Raw genomic sequence first — 16,497 nt, forward strand, 5'->3', positions numbered from 1 at the left:
CGGGGAAGTGGGAGGGGGCCCCCGCGCAGGGAGGGAAGCGCCCGCCGCCCGGGGCTCTGAGCCACTAGCTTCTCGGCGATTGATCGGGACTCGGCCACCGGCTGCCCGGGCTCCCTCCTCGGGCCTCGCCCATTCAAGCCGCGGCAGCATCCCGGCAGTGAGTTTGGGGGTAAAAGAGGAACCCGAGGCTCCTTTGCTTCAACCCCAAATCCTGCCCCACTCACAGCCAAGGCTTTTGCTAGGGCATCTCTGCAGTCTGGGTTTGAGGGAGGAGGAGCGAAGGATGGGGCAGTCTTCTCACAGCCAACTGGGAAAAGGCTGGGAGGCGCCGGGGAGTGCCTGGCAGCTCGGATTGCCGCCAGGTTGGGGAAACGGGGTGGAAGTGGCTTGGACCCAGTGAGAGAGGCACAGTTGGGGCCCCGGGCGGCTACAGGCAGTAACGCAGCCCCTGGCCCTCCCCAGCCCGGGGGTCCGCCCTCCACCCCCGAGGCCACGCAGCCCAGGACAGGGGGGACCATGGCCCGCCTCTTCAGTCCCCGGCCGCCCCCCAGCGAAGACCTCTTCTACGAGACCTACTACAGCCTGAGCCAGCAGTACCCACTGCTGCTTCTGCTGCTGGTGATCGTGCTCTGCGCGCTCCTGGCGATGCTAGCTGTCGCCTCCGCCAGCGGCAGGGTGAGCGGGGCTGCTTCTGTTGGGGTTGGGGGCTCCTTCCCGAGGGTGGCAGGAGGGTCACCGTCTAGAGGGCGTTTTCAGGGTTGGGACTTAGGGAGGGGTCTTCTTTTTGACATGCGTTCTTTGCTGGAACCCAGGAAAGAAGCACCGAGCCTTGCTAGGAAATGTAGTGATCCTGGACAAGTCACTGCACCTCTCTGGGCCACAGTCGCTGGGCCGCTGGGAGAAAGCTGAGCCCTGGGTGCTTTTAATTTCTCTCAGGGTACTGACAGACCTTCTGAGCTTCTGTGATCTACTGGTTCTAGAGTAAATTCAACACCGGGTTTTCCAGTTTTCCAGAAGGGAAATTACATGGGGCCCCGTGGGAATCTGTTTCCTGGTTTTCTTTCTCTCATAGGGGCTGTGGGGCAGCTGTACCCATGGACTCCCAGAAGGCATCCTCCATCCCACTCACATTTAGTCCCCAAATAAAGCCATTTCCAGTTTCCTTTTTTTTTTTTAGGAGAAAGAGGATCTTCAATTCCATTTCTGGGAGTATCTTGCTCCAAGTTTTCTTTTCACTTTTTGGAGGCGAGTTGGGGAAGCCACTAAACTGACCAATTCTTGCTGGGCCACCTTGAAGTCCAGGAAGAGGTGGGGACACAGGGCAGGGACAGCGGCAGGAGGTCGACGCCCAGACGTGGGTGGTGAAAGTGTAGTGCTCCCCGCTGCCCTGCCACGAGGGAGGTTCCAGGTGCCCCCTGCTGCTGGAGCACTTTTTGGAGCTGGGGGGGAAACTACTCCCACCCTTGTGCCCAGGGCAGGGACTCTCCTGAGCAAATTGGCCAGATTTGGATACACTCATTCCTAAGCGCCTTCTGTGAGGTAGGCTTTTCACTTGCGTCGGGACCCCAGGATGGTGTTCCAATTCCTATTTGACAGATGAGAAAACGAGCTCAGAAAGGTCGTAGATTCACAAATGCGCCATATGGGTAGGCTCTGGGTAGATGGCCCAAGGCTCTAGCACCCTGCCAGTGAGATATGAGGTTGAACCATTGCAGGCTCTGTAGATTTTATTTATTTATTTGACAGAGAGAGTGAGAGCAGGAACGCAAGCAGGGCGTGTGGGAGAATGAAAAGCAGGCTTCCAGCTGATCAGGGAGCCCCGATGCAGGGCTCGATCCCAGGACCCTGGGACCAAGACCTGAGCCGAAGGCAGACGCTTAACGACTGAGCCACCCAGGCGCCCCACCCCCCACCCCCCAGCTCTGTAGATTAAAACAGATTCTTGGCAACTTCCTATGGTTCAACCTAATCTGAATGGCCAGCCCAGGTGCCCTGTCTCCTTTTCCGACTTGAGTTTGAGACACTTTTCAGAAGTGGCCTGAGGGCTGCCTGTTCTTCAACTTGGAGGAGCTCGCCAAACTCCGCACTCCAGTCTTGCCGCAAGCACCCCCTCCCCACAGGATCTAGCTTCAGACCGGGGCTTCCTGACCACTGTGCTGTGCGCGTTGGGTGGCTTCTCGCTGCTCCTGGGCCTGGCTTCCCGCGAGCAACGACTGCAGCGCTGGACACGCCCCCTGTCGGTCCTGGTGTGGGCCGCGCTACTCGGGCTAGGCCACGGCTTCCAGTTCACTGGGGGCCTGGTGAGCGCCTGGGACCAGGTGAGAGGAGCGGCAGGTGGAGCAGGGGGCAGGAGGACGCCCGGGCCAAGAGCAGCCAACAGCTTCCCGTGCGCCTCTCCCCCAGGTGTCCTTTTTCCTCTTCATCATCTTCACCGTGTATGCCATGTTGCCCTTGGGCATGCGGGATGCCGCCGCTGCGGGTCTTGCCTCATCACTCTCCCACCTGCTGGTCCTTGGGCTGTACCTGGGGCCTCAGCCGGACTCCCGGCCAGCGCTGCTGCCGCAGGTGAGAACGCACACATGTAGCCCAGGCCGCGCCCCCGGGCCCCCACTGCGCCCAGGGCCCGCTGGGCGGCACGCCGCTGGTTTCTCTGAGCATGCGCCAACCGCTTGCTGAGCTGGGACTCCATGGCAGGGCGCCACGCTAAGCACAGGGTACAAACACATACACCCAGACGGTGCCCTCGTGGAGCTGGTACACCACTGCTGCATGCATGATGCTGCAGACCCCAGAAGACCCCTCTGGGCCCACGGGGAAGAGACTTCCCCAGGGGACCAGGGTTGTGGGGACAGATGTGGATGATGGAACCTTCACAGCGAATGTAAAAATTGGAGCTTGAGTAGTTTTGTGCTGCGGGAGACATGGAGGGGCGTAGATGGTGGGGTGGTGTTCCAGGCAGAGGAAATGTGCGTGCAAGGGTTTCTAGGCCTAAGAGGCCTTGTTGGTGCTCAACTGAGTCTAGAGCAGGGACACTGGGGCAGGAGAAGCGCCCCCGAGGGACTGGGCAGTGTGGCACCGATGGCCTGGAAATACTCCGGTCTCTCACTGTGGAGTCCTCCTCAACCCTCCTGGGGACCAACTCCAGCTACACACGTAGCCACTCGCCCCGCCAGCTGCGGCCGGCGCGCTCTGAGGCTGACCCTCTCCGCTCCCCCAGCTGGCAGCAAACGCCGTGTTGTTCCTGTGCGGGAACGTGGCGGGGGCGTACCACAAGGCGCTGATGGAGCGCGCGCTGCGCGCCACGTTCCGGGAGGCTCTTCGCTCCCTGCACTCGCGCCGCCGGCTGGACACCGAGAAGAAGCACCAGGTCCGCTGGGCCTGGGAGGCTGGGCGGGACCGGAGTTTGAGAAAGGAGTTGTTTATATCACACAACGGGGCTCCTTTGCAAGCCGAATGACTTTGGGCAGGTTACTTGCCCTTCTCTCTCCTCCTTTGTAAAACGTGGCTACCGCCCACCTTGGAAAGTTGTGTTAAGTCTCGAAAACCCTGAAGCTTCTAAAAGCACTTTTATGATACTAAACGAAGAACCCTAATTCTGGCATCGGTGCTGGGAGTTCAGTCCCTAAAGGTGATTAGTGCAGGATGGGGTGCTGAAGCCCAGCTCTGTGTGATGGGGAGGATCTGGGGGAGTAGCCTGGGGCCCACCTGGTGGGGCTGGGGAAGTGGGTGAGCTCCTAGGTCGTTGGGAGGCTGGGACTCCTGGCTTTAGGTTGCAAGAGGGTAGGTGTTCATAGTGATCTCCTCCAGGAACACCTTCTCTTGTCCATCCTTCCTGCCTACTTGGCCCGAGAGATGAAGGCAGAGATCATGGCACGGCTGCAGGCTGGACAGGGGTCACGGCCAGAGAGCACCAACAACTTCCACAGCCTCTATGTCAAGAGGCACCAGGGAGTCAGGTATGAGAGGGGATGGCCAGAGGGGCGGGGGTGTGGGCTGAGATCTTGGCCCCCCTGATGCCATTTGCCCTGCACAGCGTGCTATATGCTGACATCGTGGGCTTCACGAGGCTGGCCAGTGAGTGCTCCCCTAAGGAGTTGGTGCTCATGCTCAACGAGCTCTTTGGCAAGTTCGACCAGATTGCCAAGGTCAGAGGGGACCTCCCTCCCTACCCAGGGACCTTCAAATGCCCCACCCTGGAGGGTCCCTCCCGAGGGAAACTCCTGCCACCTAAGATCCCAGTCCCATTTCAGAGCCCATGTATTCCAATGGAAGATATTCCAACGGAAGTAGGAAACCCTCTCAAACAACCCTAGGTATGGAGCTGCTCACCACACACCTCAAACCTGGAGAGACTTCTCAACAAGGTCCCACAAATACCCCAACGACAACACCCCCCAAATATGCTCAGAGCGCCCGGCATAGGGGTCTCTGGACACCACAACCAGATCTAGAGAGATTTTCAGATGTTCTAACCTTAGGGAGCCCTTCCAAGGGAACTCTCTGCCCTGTGCAACATCAGCCCAAGCCAGCCCAGCCACCTGTTCAGACCCCAGGGATGCCCCCAACAAACCTAATTAGGTCTCCCCCAGAAAACCGCAGTCTTGAGGCTACTCTCATGTGCTCAAATCTGAATACACCCTACACGTGCCGAAGCTGGGGGAGAGCCACAGACCTCAGCCAGCCCCATATCCAGTTAAGGGAATCCCTAGATCTGACCCAGAGACTCCCAACCTCAGAAGTTCTTCAGGAATACCACATTTGCTCCTACTTGTCCCAGCCCCCTCGTGCCTCCTCTGACCTCTAACCAGGTGCCCCCCCCCCGCACACACACACACACACTCCCAGGAGCATGAATGCATGCGGATCAAGATCCTGGGAGACTGTTACTACTGTGTCTCTGGGCTTCCGCTCTCCCTGCCAGACCACGCCATCAACTGCGTGCGCATGGGGCTGGACATGTGCCGGGCCATCAGGTCAGCTCGGGGGGGGCGGGCGGGAGGGGTACCAAGGGATGGATGTGGGCGAGGAGCAGGCAGGGTAGTGGAGGTCCTCTTGGAGAGAGGGAGGGGTGTGGCATGCGTAGAGGCGAAGGCGGCATTCGGACTGTCCCCTGCATACCCTGCTCAGGAAACTCCGGGCAGCCACTGGTGTGGACATCAACATGCGTGTGGGTGTGCATTCGGGCAGTGTGCTCTGCGGGGTCATCGGCCTACAGAAGTGGCAGTATGACGTCTGGTCCCATGATGTCACACTAGCCAACCACATGGAGGCGGGCGGCGTGCCAGGGTGAGATGTGGGGCTGCAGGAGGCCACAGGAAGAAACCAGCCGGGCCTCCCACATGCTGCCACCCTATTCATAGTTCCCTAAAATGAGCACAGTCCTATCTGGGGCTCGGGGAGATCCTGGCATGCAGGGAGGGGTGCTGGGAGACACCTCCTGGAACACAGGGCCTTGCTTAAAGTCAGACCTCCAGGAAGGATCCTGGAAAAAAATGAGAGGTTTGCAGGCCCTCCCTCCTGATTCTCACTGCCCCCTCTTTCCAGACGAGTACATATTACAGGGGCTACCCTGGCCCTGCTGGCAGGGGCTTATGCTGTGGAGGATGCATCCATGGAACACCGGGACCCATACCTTCGGGAGCTAGGGGAGCCCACCTACCTAGTCATCGATCCCCGGGTAAAAGCCCAGCCTGGACCCCATGGGCTGGCGCATCCTAACCACCCACAGCCACCAGGCCTGATCTCTTCTCCTATGCCAGACATTGAATTCCTGGGTCCCAGGGTGTCTGTCGAGGGGAAGGAGAGCCAACCTTCTAAGGGGTGTGGGGAGAATGTAGAAAGCATTTGTGATCTTGACTCTCAGCACTCATATGCCCCAGGCTGAGGAGGAGGATGAGAAGGGCACTGCGGGAGGGCTGCTGTCCTCTCTCGAGGGTCCCAAGATGCGGCCGTCGCTGCTGATGACCCGCTACCTGGAGTCCTGGGGCGCAGCCAAGCCTTTTGCCCACCTGAGCCACCTAGAGAGCCCTGTGTCCACCTCCACCCCTCTCCCGGTAAGTGCACCTCCGTCGTGAGCCCGAGCACTTACGAACCCCTCCCGACTTCCCTGCCCTCACCACCAGTGAGTCACTTGATGACATCCCGAGGTCCTGAACTGTCTGGTTGCCCCAGTTACTGGTTCAGGCCTTTCCTTGTCCTTCCTTCCAGAGACAGGGCAAAGATCACCGCCCTCTGGGCTCACCTGAGATGCAGAATCCTATAGACATCAGATCTATGGCCATTATTCCCCAACCTCCACTCGGGAACCCCCTTCCATCAGCACCACAGAGGTATAGGCCACACTTCTGGCTCCGAAGCCAGTGCTCACAGCCATTCCCGCGGGGAAATGTCTCTGTCCAACTCCATTCCTGAGACTGCACACTCTCTTTTAATCCCCACCAGGACTGGGAAGGTGGGGGCGAATCAGTTGTTGCCCCGACTCTCCAGCATGTGTATGAGAATAAAATGAGGTGACAGTGAAAATCTCACATAGCCTTAAAGGACGTCACCCTGAGCAGGCAGGGGTCAGGGAGGGAGGGAAGAGAGGACACAAGGGGATGGTGGATTACTGGCTGATCCTGTGCTTGGCACCCTCAGCTCATCGGTGACCCACTAGCTGGTGCAGGAGTCTTCATCTCCCCCACCAGCAGGCTCTTAGGTTTGGTGCTTGGTGACAAGCAGCCAGAAACCCCTCTTGCAGGGACTGAGGCCATATCCCCAAAGGCTTGCCCCAGGAGCAGCTTCCTCAGCCTGCCCTCCTCCATTTGATCTGATCTTCCCAGAACTTTCCCAGCCACCTTTTTGCAGATCTTCCACTCAGAATCTTCTCTATTAGGTAGACTCAGTTGGGTATATGGGATGACTTCAGAGTACACTTTCTGTGTTCTGGCTCCCCTTCCCACCCACCCAGCAGGAAAGCAGGCCAGAGATCAGTGAGCACTGTGGAGTGGGGGGACCTTGGCAGCAGTGGTTCACGAGAATACCTAATTCGAAGACTTCACGTAGGGTAGGGGAAAGGTCAGAAGGGCTAAGCAGGCAGGAAGGAGAGGAAGAAAGAATACAAGACCCTGCTCACTCTTGCAGGATGGAGCCCCCCACTCCCCAGGGGGAGGAGGTAGAGTAGAGGGTGGGCTTTGGTGGGAGCCCAGGGACTGTGAGACAGTGTTGGGTGCAATGCCCATGGTGAGATGCCCCCCCAGAACCCATGCCAGACCTCCCCAAGACCCCACTAGTGTGCAGGCTAAGAAGTGTCAGGGTGGAGAAGTTGGAACCCCTAGTTCAAGGGTATCTCCCAAGGCAGGACCTCACCAGCCCAGAAATTCACTTCCCAGCCCCTGAAGTGCCAAGCCCTCAGCCAAATGTCAGGAACCCTGAGAATGACATCAGCTTATCCTTAAATAATGGGGACCTCTGGGGTGGCAGTGCGTTGTTGGTGCTAGTGTGTACCTACCATCCGTCTGTCCGTCCATCCATCCATCCATCCTTTCCACAATCTTAAAGCACCTACTATGTGGCAGGCACAAGGCTAGTTCTTGAGAAGACAGAAATGAATAAAACGTTTTCCCTGCCTTCGAATAACATACAGGCATTGAGCAAGGTGGAGAGGCAGGTGGGTAGTTTGAAAAAATTTAGGCCCGGACCAAGATGCGTAGATGGGCTCCTACCTAGAACATCTCTCTTAATCTCCCTTTTCCTCTCCTCTCCCTCTCCCGTACACCGGGTTTGGGTTTGGGGGGATGAGGTAGCCCCCTGTGACCCTGCTGCCTTCACATGAGCCAGGGGAGAATGAAAGAACAGTCACCAGACGCCTGGCCCTGGGCAGGGGCTGCTGCACTTCACTCTCTTTCTTGGGGCTTGTCTCACCCGCTTTACTTGTCTGCTTGCTTTCATATCTTTACACACAGCATGCTTTCCTTTTACTGCAGAAAAGAATGACTGTGACCAGCTTTGTTTCTCTTCCTTCCTCTTTCCCTTTCTTCTTGTTTTTTGTTTTCTGCTCCCACCACCTCCCAGCTCAGCCTGACCACAAAGGAGTCAGAATGTTCGGCGTCATCACTTCAGTTTAAACCAACGAGGATTTTTTGGCATGCTGGGGGGGATGGGCAAGTCCCCGTTTTTGGGATTTGTTCAGTCCTTAGGGAAGATGACCACCCCTCAAGCCTACAGAGTTGTCTCATAAGTGGTATAAAACTGAGGAAATAAGAGCATAAGGACCCCTGGGTGTCTGAAGAGTCGGAAGAACTTTTAAGGCATAAATGTGGTTTGACCCTTCCCTTAAGGACAGGTGGGATTTGATGGAAAGAGGACGCCATCAGAGGCAGGGGAAACACATCAGATGCTCACAGCCAAGGACGTGTATAGACATGGAATGCCTCACTGCAGAGAGTCTTCAAGGATGCTCAGCATTGGGGCGCCTGGGTGGCTCAGTTGGTTAAGCGACTGCCTTCGGCTCAGGTCATGATCCTGGAGTCACAGGATCGAGTCCCGCATCGGGCTCCCTGCTCGGCGGGGGGTCTGCTTCTCCCTCTAACCCTCTTCCCTCTCGTGCTCTCTGTCTCTCATTCTCTCTCTCTCTCAAATAAATAAATAAAATCTTTAAAAAAAAAAAAAAAGGATGCTCAGCATTGCCTCATCTCCCCCTTTGCTGTGTTCTCCCGACAGGAGAAGGCCCTGGCCTCCTTCAGCCCCCAGTGGAGCCTGGACCGGTGAGGAGGCCCCAGCAAACTCTGTCTGAGTGACCTGCCTCCATCCTCCCTAGGGGGGCTGCTCCCGCTTCGCCCACATGCTATGGAGGGTCTCCTGTGGTGACAGGCTGGGCTCTCACCGTGCAGGAGCCGTACTCCCAGGGGACTAGATGAGGACCTGGACACTGGGGACGCCAAGTTCTTCCAGGTCATCGAACAGCTCAACTCTCAGAAGTATGGAGAACGGAAGGCGGCCGGGAGGGTTTTGGGGCTGGGCCCCCGCGGTATGGGACGGATGTGTTCCCCTGAGGACCCGGCAGGAAGGGAGCGGCTTCCCTGCTCCAGCCCAGGGAAACACACACCTGGTCACCACCACCCCGCCCCCTGCCCTGCCCTTTCCTCTCTGGGGCTCACTGCCCTCCACCTCCCACCAGACAGTGGAAGCAGTCAAAGGACTTCAACCCACTGACACTGTACTTCAGAGAGAAGGAGCTGGAGAAAGAGGTGGGTGTGGGGGGTGATAGCGGAGAATTTTCTAACCTTAGTTCCTTGGCCTTGGGGAGCAGGCAAGCCCCATGGTCGCACCTCACCTCCCAGGTCTGCCCAGTTTGTGATCCTGGGGGTGAGGGGCTTGGGCCTCTCTCCAAATGGACATCACCCTGTCAATTGGGTCCCTAGGTGGGGATGGGAGGGAGGAGGGCAGCTCCTTAGAGAACCGGTAGGGGGTACCTGAGACTGAATTGGCGGGGGGGGCACCCGCTTCTTGCCTGCAATGGACACCTCCAAGGTGATGGGCAGCCCTGGTGGCCCCTGTCGCCACACTGACCCCTGTCCTTCCAGTATCGACTCTCTGCCCTCCCCGCCTTCAAATACTATGCAGCCTGCACCTTCCTGGTCTTCCTCTCCAATTTCATCATCCAGATGCTGGTGACCAACAGGTGAGAGCCCCAGGCAAGGGCGGCCCTGAGTCTCGTACAGGGACCACCAGGCTCCTGCTGATCCTTGACCCACACTTTCTTCCTTTACCCACTTCCCCTTGGCTTCAGACGCTGAGCCACAGAGAAAGTATGTGTTCTGGGGAAGCAGTGATAATCACAGCCTTCATTTTACTATCTTACACCCTGTGGACTGTCTACATAATCCAAGCACTTTCACATGCCTGTCTCTGGGTCCTGACAACTTTTCCATGAAACAGGTTCTGTTTTCACTGAGAAGCCCAAATCTCACAGCAAATGAGCTTAGAAAGGAGGTCCTCGTTTTTAGTCCATGGCTAGGAGGGGCTGCAAGGACTTGTCCAAAGCCAGGCGCAAGAGCTTTGGCCTGAAGGCCCAGAGACTGGCCTGATGGGGCCTCGGCCCCTTCGTGAGCCCCTGCCCCCTTCCAGTACTGTCCCTACCTTATTAGCCCTTGCCCCCCACCACCACTGCCCTAGACCCCCTCAGCTTTCCCGGATCATCGGCATGCAATGCCTTGTATTGGCCCAGACCCCACTGGGGGCCAGTTCAGATCCCCAGGACTGCTCCTCCCCACGTCTCCCAACCAGGGTGCACAGCACCCTCGCGGCACACGCAGCGTCCTCTGACCCTTCAAGGCCTCACTCGCTCTTGTCTCCCTAGGCCCCCAGCTCTGGCCATCACTTATAGCGTCACCTTCCTCCTCTTCTTCCTCCTCCTCTTCGTCTGCTTCTCAGAGCACCTGACGGTGAGGTGGGCTGGGGGGTGGAAGTGGTCAGTTGGGCCCTGACCATGACCTGGCCTGAGGGGGGGTGTGCCCCAGCCCCATGGCTAAGATTCTTGTGCTCCTTCCACAGAAGTGTGTCTTGAAAGGCCCCAAGATGCTGCACTGGCTGCCCGCACTGTCTAGCCTGGTGGCCACACGGCCCGGCCTGCGAGTTGCCCTGGGCACGGCCACCATCCTCCTCGTTTTTGTCATGGCTATTACCAGCCTGGTGAGGGCAGAGGGGGCCCTGTTGGACCCATCAGAGGCTGAGAGGGGGCCCCTGGATTTGGGAGAGCAGCTGGACCAAGGCCAGGGGATCCTGGCAATGTCGGACAAGCATAAAGAAAAAAATTAATCTGCCACCTGCGTAATTGCTTATAACACTCTGGTGGACATCGTTCCTATCTTTTCCATGTAGGCAGATCTTCATTGCTTAGCTCACTCACTATGATTTTGTAGCTGAGCCTGGCAGGTTTTTCAGAACTTAGAATCACTCCTAGAATTCTATCCCTGAAAGACACCTTAGGAATCCTCCCCCAGCCAAGTCACAGAAGAGGAAGCTGAGGCCCAGAGAGGTAATGTGGCTGGCAAGAGATCACACAGTGGAGGCACTGGCAGACTGGTGCTCAGGACACCCACTCCTCCCATCCCTGACCGCCCAGCGAGGACACCAATGCTAAGGCTCCCTCAGCAGCCCAGAAATAGCAGGATTCACCCCTTTGGAGGAGTCTGGCCCTCACTCATCCCTAGGTCAGCTGAAACCCAGCACAAGCCACCATTATGCCCCAGATGCTGCCTGCCCACCTCAGCTCTTCACCTCCTTCTGCAGTTCTTCTTGCCGGCAGCATCAAACTGCACTTCCCGGGCTGCCAATGTGCCCTCCGTGGCTTCCAACCTCTCCTGGGAGCTCCCGGGGTCCCTGCCTCTCATCAGCGTCCCAGTGAGTGTTCCTCACAGCCCTGAACTTCTTTCTCCAGAGCCTTCCTTGGCCCGTCCCCCACCCCCTTACTTGAGAAGCATTCCATCTGATGGATTGGGATGGACATAAAACACACTCCGTGTGTGTTTGTGTGTATGACACTCCCCTGGGCCCTGGGAGGGGTAGGACAGGAGCCCTGGGATATTCTCCCACCCCTGTCCGTGGCATATGCCCCGTCCCTTGACCACCCCACCCGGCCCCACAGTACTCTATGCATTGCTGCGTGCTGGGGTTCCTGTCCTGCTCCCTCTTTCTGCATATGAGCTTCGAGCTGAAGTTACTGCTGCTCCTGCTCTGGCTGGGGACCTCCTGCTCCCTCTTCCTGCACTCCCATGCCTGGCTGTCCGACTGTGTCCTCGCCCGCCTCTATCCGACTCCCTCGGACTCCAGGTGCGCACAGCCACTGGACAGAGGGGCCCGGGGCCTCTTGGAGCAGAGCAGAGCTGTCCTCGCCTCACTGACCTGTAAGGGGGAGGGTGGCTGAGGGCTACATGGGCCCTCGGGGTAGGGAGGAGGCCATCAGGAAGGGGCAGGGCAAGGGGCAACCCTGATGTGTGGCCTCCTCAGGCCAGGGGTGCTGAAGGAGCCCAAACTGATGGGAGCGATCTCCTTCTTCATCTTCTTCTTCACCCTCCTTGTCCTGGCTCGGCAGGTGAGTCACCCAGCTCAACCCTCCGGAGCTTCCCTTTGAAGGGGAAGACGGGGTGGTCCCCATATTTGTGACTTGGTCTCTCTCACCCTTTCCCTCAAACCTACATCTCCAGGGTTGAGCCCAAATGGTGTGCCCATTGGAAGCTCCAAAGTGAACCTTCCAGCTCCCTTTCTTTCTCCTTCACTCCCCAAGGGAGGGGCCCTCAAATTCTCCCTCCCTCGTCCCTCCCACCCCACGTCCAGGAAAACCACCCTCAAGAAAGAATCTGCTGCCAATTCTGTCTACCCTAGTTTGAATCTAGTTTCAAGGTAGCCTCCCCAGGGAAAGTTGGCCCTTGAGCCTTCTGTCCAGACTGGGGAGTGGTGTGGTTTGAGGCATCATGGAGTTCGGGGGGGCGGGGGGGGAGGGTGAACACTCAGGAGCTGAGGCTCCCCATGCACTGTGTCTCCCCTTGGGCCCCTGGTGACCCTGCCAGAATGAGTATTACTGCCGCCTGGACTTCCTGTGGCAGAAGAAGCTGCGGCAGGAGCAGGAGGAGACAGAGACAATGGAGAACCTGACGCGGCTCCTGCTGGAGAATGTGCTCCCTGCGCACGTGGCCCCCCAGTTCATTGGCCAGAACCGGCGCAACGAGGTGACTCCCCCCGCCGACTCCTGAGCCCCAGATGCCATGGGCACTAATTTTGGATGGAAATCTTGGCCCTCGGCCATCGTCTCTGGACCCTCCCCCAGTGGGTTGGGTGGCCACCCGGGTCCCTGTCCCTGTCAGGTAGGTGCCTCCATCTTCATACGCTCTTAGGCTTCGTCTGCTGAGCACAGAACCCCTGTGTTCCAAGTTCTTACTTAGAAGGAGTGTCTTCTCCAACCCATGGCCACTCCGTACCTCCCAGAAGCTTCTTCGAGTGTTGATGGCAGTTGTGTGGAAGACACGCAGCCCACCCAGCCCTCTGGACCTGCACTATCCAGAATGGTAGCCAGTAGCCATGTGTGGCCACTTACATTTAAATTAATTAAAACAGAACGTTCGGGGCCTCAGCCTCACTGGCCACACTTCAAGTGTCTAAGAGCCGCTTATGGCCAGAGGCTGCCGTATCAGACATCACATACATAGAACTTTCCAACACCACAGGAATTTCCATTGGTAAATGTTAATCTCCATCCTCACCTGTGCTCTAGTCAGACCATCAGAGAAGGTCACCCACATTTTGGCCCCATTTTATCTGCACTGCTCACCACTTCCCTCTGCCTGCTATGGAGATACTCTTGGCCTGTCCTGAGGAATGTTAAAAGAGACAGGTCAGGGGCTATTTCACAGCTTTATGCCCCCACCAGTTGCTCTCTGCTCTCAGAGTCAGCGGTAGATCTACTTCTCCTGGTTTCTTCTCTTATTTACACTGGGACTCTCATAACTATTCCTGTTTCTGTCTTCACACTGGCTGCTAGAAAGCTCAGAGCCAGATCCTAGGCCTAACAAGGACTTCGTGTCACCCCTTTTGTGAACCAACTTCAAATAGGATTCCATCTTTACTATCTTACCTTTATTTTCCCTTTGTCCCACTTCCCCTATTATTTTATCTTCCAAATTGTAGCTACCTTTGTAAACTGACTTAACTGGCTTAGCACCCTTCAGCAGTAAGATAGGTTAGAAAGACCATCCCCACCGACATGATCCCAGTTCTTGAAGAGACTCCCTTCACGTTGCCATGAGGTGATCCTGACTCCAAACCCCTGTCTCTCCTGGAATCATAATGAGACCCAATCTTTGACTCCTGAGTCACACATTCCTGGGGTAACCTGGCCCTACCCCTCTCCCTCCTTTCCAGTCCTTCTTAAATGGAGGGGTAAGAGTATGGACACAGGGAGGAGGGCCCATGCAGACCCGCAGGGGGGAAGAACGTGGCTTGCTCCCTCATCCCAGCCTCCCACCCTCCAGGACCTCTACCACCAGTCCTACGAGTGTGTCTGTGTCCTCTTCGCCTCAGTTCCAGACTTTAAGGAGTTTTACTCTGAATCCAACATCAACCACGAGGGTCTAGAGTGTCTGCGGCTGCTTAATGAGATCATTGCTGATTTTGACGAGGTGACAACTCCAAGGGTCCCCCAGACCCTTGGTCTTGGATGCTAGAATTTCCCACCAGTCCCTCCTGCCCACTTACTCTCCAGCCAGGGGCCCATCCTCCTCTCCCTGGCCCTGCCGCTCCTCCTCTGATCCCCCAGCTTTCCAGCAACTCTTCCCACAATCCACTCTCCCTCCTGCCACGCTCCCTGACCCCACAACCTGGTCCTTTCGCCTTCAAAGGCCTGGGGCTGGGCTTCTGAGAGGGAGGAGGGAGAGAGCAAGAAAGACTGGGGACACAGCCTCCTTTCTGTACAGCTGCTCTCAAAGCCCAAGTTTAGTGGGGTGGAGAAGATCAAAACCATCGGCAGCACCTACATGGCAGCCACAGGCTTAAATGCCACCTCCGGACAGGACACACAGCAGGTACAGCATCCCTTCCTTACCCACCAGCCCCCATCTGGGCTTGCGCTCCCGGGCCCTCACTGACCCATGCTGGTGGGCCGGCCCGTTGCTAGGATGCTGAGCGAAGCTGCAGCCACCTGGGCACCATGGTGGAGTTTGCAGTGGCCCTTGGATCGAAGCTGGATGTCATCAATAAGCACTCTTTCAACAATTTCCGCCTGCGTGTGGGTGAGGGCCCTCCCTTGCTGGGGCAGTCTGGGACTTCCTCTTCACCTTCTCAGGCTCTTCTTCCCCCCCAAGTCCTTGGTTAGCTACTCCCCAGCTCACCCCTGGACCCCTCCCCCCACCAGCCTCATCCCTGGGGGTGGAGCATGAAGCTGCTGGGCCAGGAGCTCTGGGGCTCAGCACCCCTTCCCTAAACCAGACCCCTCCAGACCCATCCTCCTTTCCTCTAAGACCTCCAGGTCTTCCGCCTGAGTCCTGGAGCTTCCTCCTCCCCTCGCCCTCCTTAAACCACGCCCCGCCCACCTCCCAGGGCTCCTCCTGACTACACCTCTTGTCAGGGTTGAACCATGGACCTGTAGTGGCTGGAGTGATTGGGGCCCAGAAGCCTCAGTACGACATCTGGGGCAACACGGTGAACGTGGCCAGCCGCATGGAGAGCACTGGAGTCCTGGGCAAGATCCAAGTGAGGAGGCCACATTGGAGGCATGGGGTGGGGGGATAGGACAGGGCCACCCCCACACTCCAGGCTCACACCCTTTCAATCCCAGGTGACTGAAGAGACAGCCCGGGTGCTGCAGGCCTTAGGCTATACCTGCTACAGCCGGGGCATCATCAAGGTCAAAGGCAAAGGGCAGCTCTGCACCTACTTCCTGAACACAGATTTGACACGAACTGGCCCTCCTTCGGCCACCCTAGGCTGAGACCCCCATTCTCTCTATTCTAAGATCCTCAATAAAAAGACTCTGGGGGCACCTGGCTGGCTCAGTGGGTTGAGCATCCAACTCTTGATTTAGGCTCAGGTCATGATCTCAGGGTCGTGAGATTGAACCCTGCTTTGGGCTCTGCACTGAGCGTGGAACCTGCTTAAGATTCTCTCTCTCCCTCTGCCCCTTCGCTCGCTCTCTCCTCTCTCTCTGAAAAAAAAAGACTCTGGTATGACTGGAGCCAATCGATGTCGAAGTTTCTGGTATAGCTGCAGATCACCTTCTCCTTGCCTCTCAACAGGATGCTTCTTCCCAAGCTAAACTGAGTGTCTGTGTGTATGCAAGTGTGATCATGAATATGTTAGAAAGGAGTGATTCTTCACAAGCTCAGGCAGAGGACTGCCTCAGCCTCCCTGCCTGATTCCAGTATTTTGTACACCTTGGAAGCGTAAAGAATTTTAGCCACGTGACTCAAAATAAGGATTTGTCCTTTCCTGCTCCCCACCCACAAATATTGGGAAGGAATGGCTAGGAAAATGTCATTTGACCTTTATTCATGCAATAAACACTAAGTAAGCACCTACTCTGTGCTTCCTAGGCAGCATGGATGCGAGAGGCCTGGGAAATGATCTGTCGGGTCCCTCCCTCTTTTCAGCTGCTGCTGTCAGATTGACCCATGCTTTCCAGCCAAGACCTGTAGACAGTTTTGGGATTCTCTTGTCCTCAGGTCCCTCAGATGCCCCCTTGCTTCCTTCTGCATCCCCCTGTGCAGGTGCTGATATTATGGGGTTCTTGAAGCATCCCCGGTTCATTCCTAGTTGCTCAAATTTGGGGGTCTGTGAGCGATATCTGACACCCTAGGTTTGTTACAGATGTTGCACATGGATTCTTGGTTTTTCTCCTAGTTGCTCTTTCTTTATGGAAGAGATTCAAAAAGTACTCCGCAGCCCCTTCTGCTACCATCCTCCTAAAATGCTGTTGGAACAGAGCCAGTCTGAGGCTCTCTAAAACAGTCATCCCTCAGAAAGAATGAC

The 16,497-nt window shown here is 56.9% G+C and overlaps 1 protein-coding gene across 6 annotated transcripts; it reads left to right on the forward strand.

Annotated features, from left to right (window-relative positions):
* The first annotated feature begins 9 nt into the window (after positions 1-9).
* Positions 10-15,524, forward strand: ADCY4 (adenylate cyclase 4). Of its 6 annotated transcripts, none has more exons than XR_004677388.1 (26): positions 12-169; positions 463-675; positions 2,121-2,318; positions 2,404-2,565; positions 3,218-3,367; positions 3,808-3,956; positions 4,034-4,145; positions 4,846-4,973; positions 5,128-5,286; positions 5,545-5,677; positions 5,880-6,053; positions 8,701-8,744; positions 8,871-8,957; positions 9,158-9,227; positions 9,564-9,661; positions 10,340-10,424; positions 10,534-10,671; positions 11,272-11,382; positions 11,627-11,811; positions 11,989-12,073; positions 12,549-12,707; positions 12,910-13,043; positions 14,007-14,153; positions 14,448-14,762; positions 15,098-15,222; positions 15,308-15,524. XR_004677388.1 is itself a non-coding variant. In XM_034994789.1 (26 exons), exons 2-26 carry the CDS (start codon positions 517-519, stop codon positions 15,458-15,460), a joined length of 3,234 nt encoding a protein of 1,077 aa, XP_034850680.1. In that variant the 5' UTR covers positions 22-169; positions 463-516; the 3' UTR covers positions 15,461-15,524. The 6 variants fall into 6 exon arrangements, 4 of the variants coding, with proteins under 4 accessions (XP_034850682.1, XP_034850684.1, XP_034850680.1 ...); XM_034994789.1 differs by lacking the exon at positions 12,910-13,043 and having other exon boundaries at positions 22-169; positions 14,448-14,555; positions 14,648-14,762; XM_034994790.1 differs by lacking the exon at positions 12,910-13,043 and having other exon boundaries at positions 22-157; positions 14,448-14,555; positions 14,648-14,762.
* The last annotated feature ends 973 nt before the right edge of the window (positions 15,525-16,497 follow it).

The sequence above is a fragment of the Mirounga leonina genome, unplaced genomic scaffold (genome assembly GCF_011800145.1).
Source record: "Mirounga leonina isolate KUSES-001 unplaced genomic scaffold, KU_Mleo_1.0 Mir_91, whole genome shotgun sequence".
NCBI classification, from domain to species: domain Eukaryota; kingdom Metazoa; phylum Chordata; class Mammalia; order Carnivora; family Phocidae; genus Mirounga; species Mirounga leonina.